Genomic DNA, 2,444 nt, shown 5'->3' with positions numbered 1-2,444 from the left:
CAGTTCTAGTTCAGTTCTAGTTCAGTTCTAGTTCAGTTCTAGTTCAGTTCTAGTTCAGTTCTAGTTCAGTTCTAGTTCAGTTCTAGTTCAGTTCTAGTTCAGTGTAAGATCTACACCCTCAAACGTATTTTTTAAAACCATTATTATCACTTTTTTATAAACAATATATCAATTCTTCACAATTCATGACTCCGCTAAAAAAAATTTAATTTTATAAACTTTGAGGTCATGCTGTCAAAAAACAACAAGTCAATTTTATTTTATCTGAAAAAAAAACTCATAAAATACTTCTACTAGACAGCAATACATTTGAACATCTCTACCATTCATTTATCATGATAACAGGTGAAGAGAAAATTCGTATTTATTTGTTGCTATGATTGTATGTGTTCATGAAAGTCTATCCGGTTTTCGGTTATGGAGCAAACATTTGTAAACTATGTGTTTGCGATAGTAAGTAATGCTTTTTTGTTGGTTTTTTTGCTCCCTTATTTATCGGAATTTCGATGTTGGTAGTTAGTGTTTTGGTACGTGTGTGTTGTTGTTGTTGCTGTCATATCAATAAACTGAAAACAATTTACGATCTCAAGTGTTTTATTTGAAGTGAAATGACAGCAGCTCGGCGAACACAAAAACAAACAGTCAATAAAATATATCACGTATGTATGTTTTACTCTGTTCTTTCTTTATTTCTACTACATTTTCATTGCAGGAAATATTTTATATTGTTGTTATATGTTGGTATACAAAGTGCGTTGGACTTAATGTATTTAACTATAAAATACCATTGATATATTAAAAGTTAAAATCTTATAAACAGAGACTACAAGACAATGACACCAAACATTTAAGCCAGACAAAACGTATCTTCTAAATAATCTCTTTTAGTTAAAATTCACATCACATAATTTATATGCGCGCAAGTTTATTTATTTATTTATTTTATTTTTTTTTTTTGGAGGTTGAAGTCAAAAGTTTCTGGATTTTGTTCAAAACTAATAACTCTTTCAAATTGTGTCGCTGCTGTATGAAGTGAAATGATGAGCATTTAAAGTCGTCAAGGTCACAAGAGTATGAGTGGTAAACCAAATTACATTTTTATTTATGTATATGATGATACTAAACAGATATGCAAACACCTCCATTTAAATATGTATGTATGTTTGTTTGTATTTGTATTTATATGTACATAAGATGCCATAAAATTGTCACACAAAAATCATGTTAGATTAAATTGAATTTCTGTTGTGGTTTGTTGTAAGTAGAGAAGTATGTTGTGGTTATTTATGTATGTGTGTAGAAACAAACTGCTAGAAATTTGAATAAGAAAATGTACTAAACTTTGAATTTAACTAGAACCGAAATGTTTAAACCCTTAAATTTTTGTACCATATTCAAATGATCTGTAGTGTTTGCCTACATATGAGACGTGCAAAAAAAGCATAAAAGTAAAGGTACAGGTGTTAAATAAATTTCATTACTTTGCATGTATGCCGGCATTTGTGTATATATAATACATTTTTGATGTGTCTATGTAGGATTTTGAAGTGTTTTATAGTATGTAATGGTTATTTCAAAAAAATGATACAAATATCCAACTTTTATACAAACAGCCATAGAAACAGCATGTCATACGATTTGCATGGCTTTTAGCTATTTGTGTTTGCTTATTTAATACATCTACAAACCAGTCCCTTACGCAATCTACAAAAATCATGGTACCACTTTAGGCGAAAAAATACAACAAAAATATACTCTACAATATGTACGTATGTGTTAAAATTCTATTTTCGTTTTGCTTAGCTTTTCACAAGTATGTATGTATGTATGTATGTATAAACAGAACCATTAAGATCTGTTTTATAGTTGTATGCACTTTTTCAACTGTGTTATACATACTAACACATATGTATATTCCCTTTTCATTCAAGGGTTCTGATGAAAAGTTAAATGTTAAATATTGACATTAGGACAATATACGTTTTTGCGTTTATTGTCCCAAGAATTTTTATGATCTATTCTAAGTAAATGTCGATATGACATGTACTTGAAGCCGTCTATAGAAAATAATATGATTTGTCATTATGTGTAATGTTTGCTGTGTTTCTAGTTATTTTGTTTATAAAGCCAAATAATAGATAATTCAGTTTATGCTACAGTTGTAAAATATATCAAAATATACAATCAGTATAAATGAAAATAAAATATTCGGTTGTGAAGAATTTTACTTATCTTACAGCTACTCTATAGACTAGTCTATAGTCTAGTCTACAGTCTAGTCTATACTCTAGTCTATATTCTAGTGTATAGTCTAGTCTATATTCTAGTGTATAGTATAGTGTATAGTCTAGTCTATAGTCTAGTCTATAGTCTAGTCTATAGTCTAGTCTATAGTCTAGTCTATAGTCTAGTCTATAGTCCAGTCTATAGTCTAGTCTATAGTC

General features: G+C 28.9%; 1 protein-coding gene across 1 annotated transcript in view; it reads right to left on the bottom strand.

Annotated features, from left to right (window-relative positions):
- LOC111677163 (UNC93-like protein) overlaps window positions 1-1,519 on the bottom strand; it is a 3,838-nt gene extending 2,319 nt beyond the window's left edge. Inside the window, exon 1 of the mRNA XM_046955734.1 lies at window positions 1,482-1,519. Coding sequence (XP_046811690.1) covers window positions 1,482-1,519 — 38 coding nt within the window. The remainder of the gene's footprint in view (window positions 1-1,481) is intronic.
- Window positions 1,520-2,444: the final 925 nt, after the last annotated feature.

This window comes from Lucilia cuprina, chromosome 6 (assembly GCF_022045245.1).
Source record: "Lucilia cuprina isolate Lc7/37 chromosome 6, ASM2204524v1, whole genome shotgun sequence".
Lineage (NCBI taxonomy): Eukaryota > Metazoa > Arthropoda > Insecta > Diptera > Calliphoridae > Lucilia > Lucilia cuprina.
This window is presented reverse-complemented; position numbering and strand designations above follow the sequence as displayed.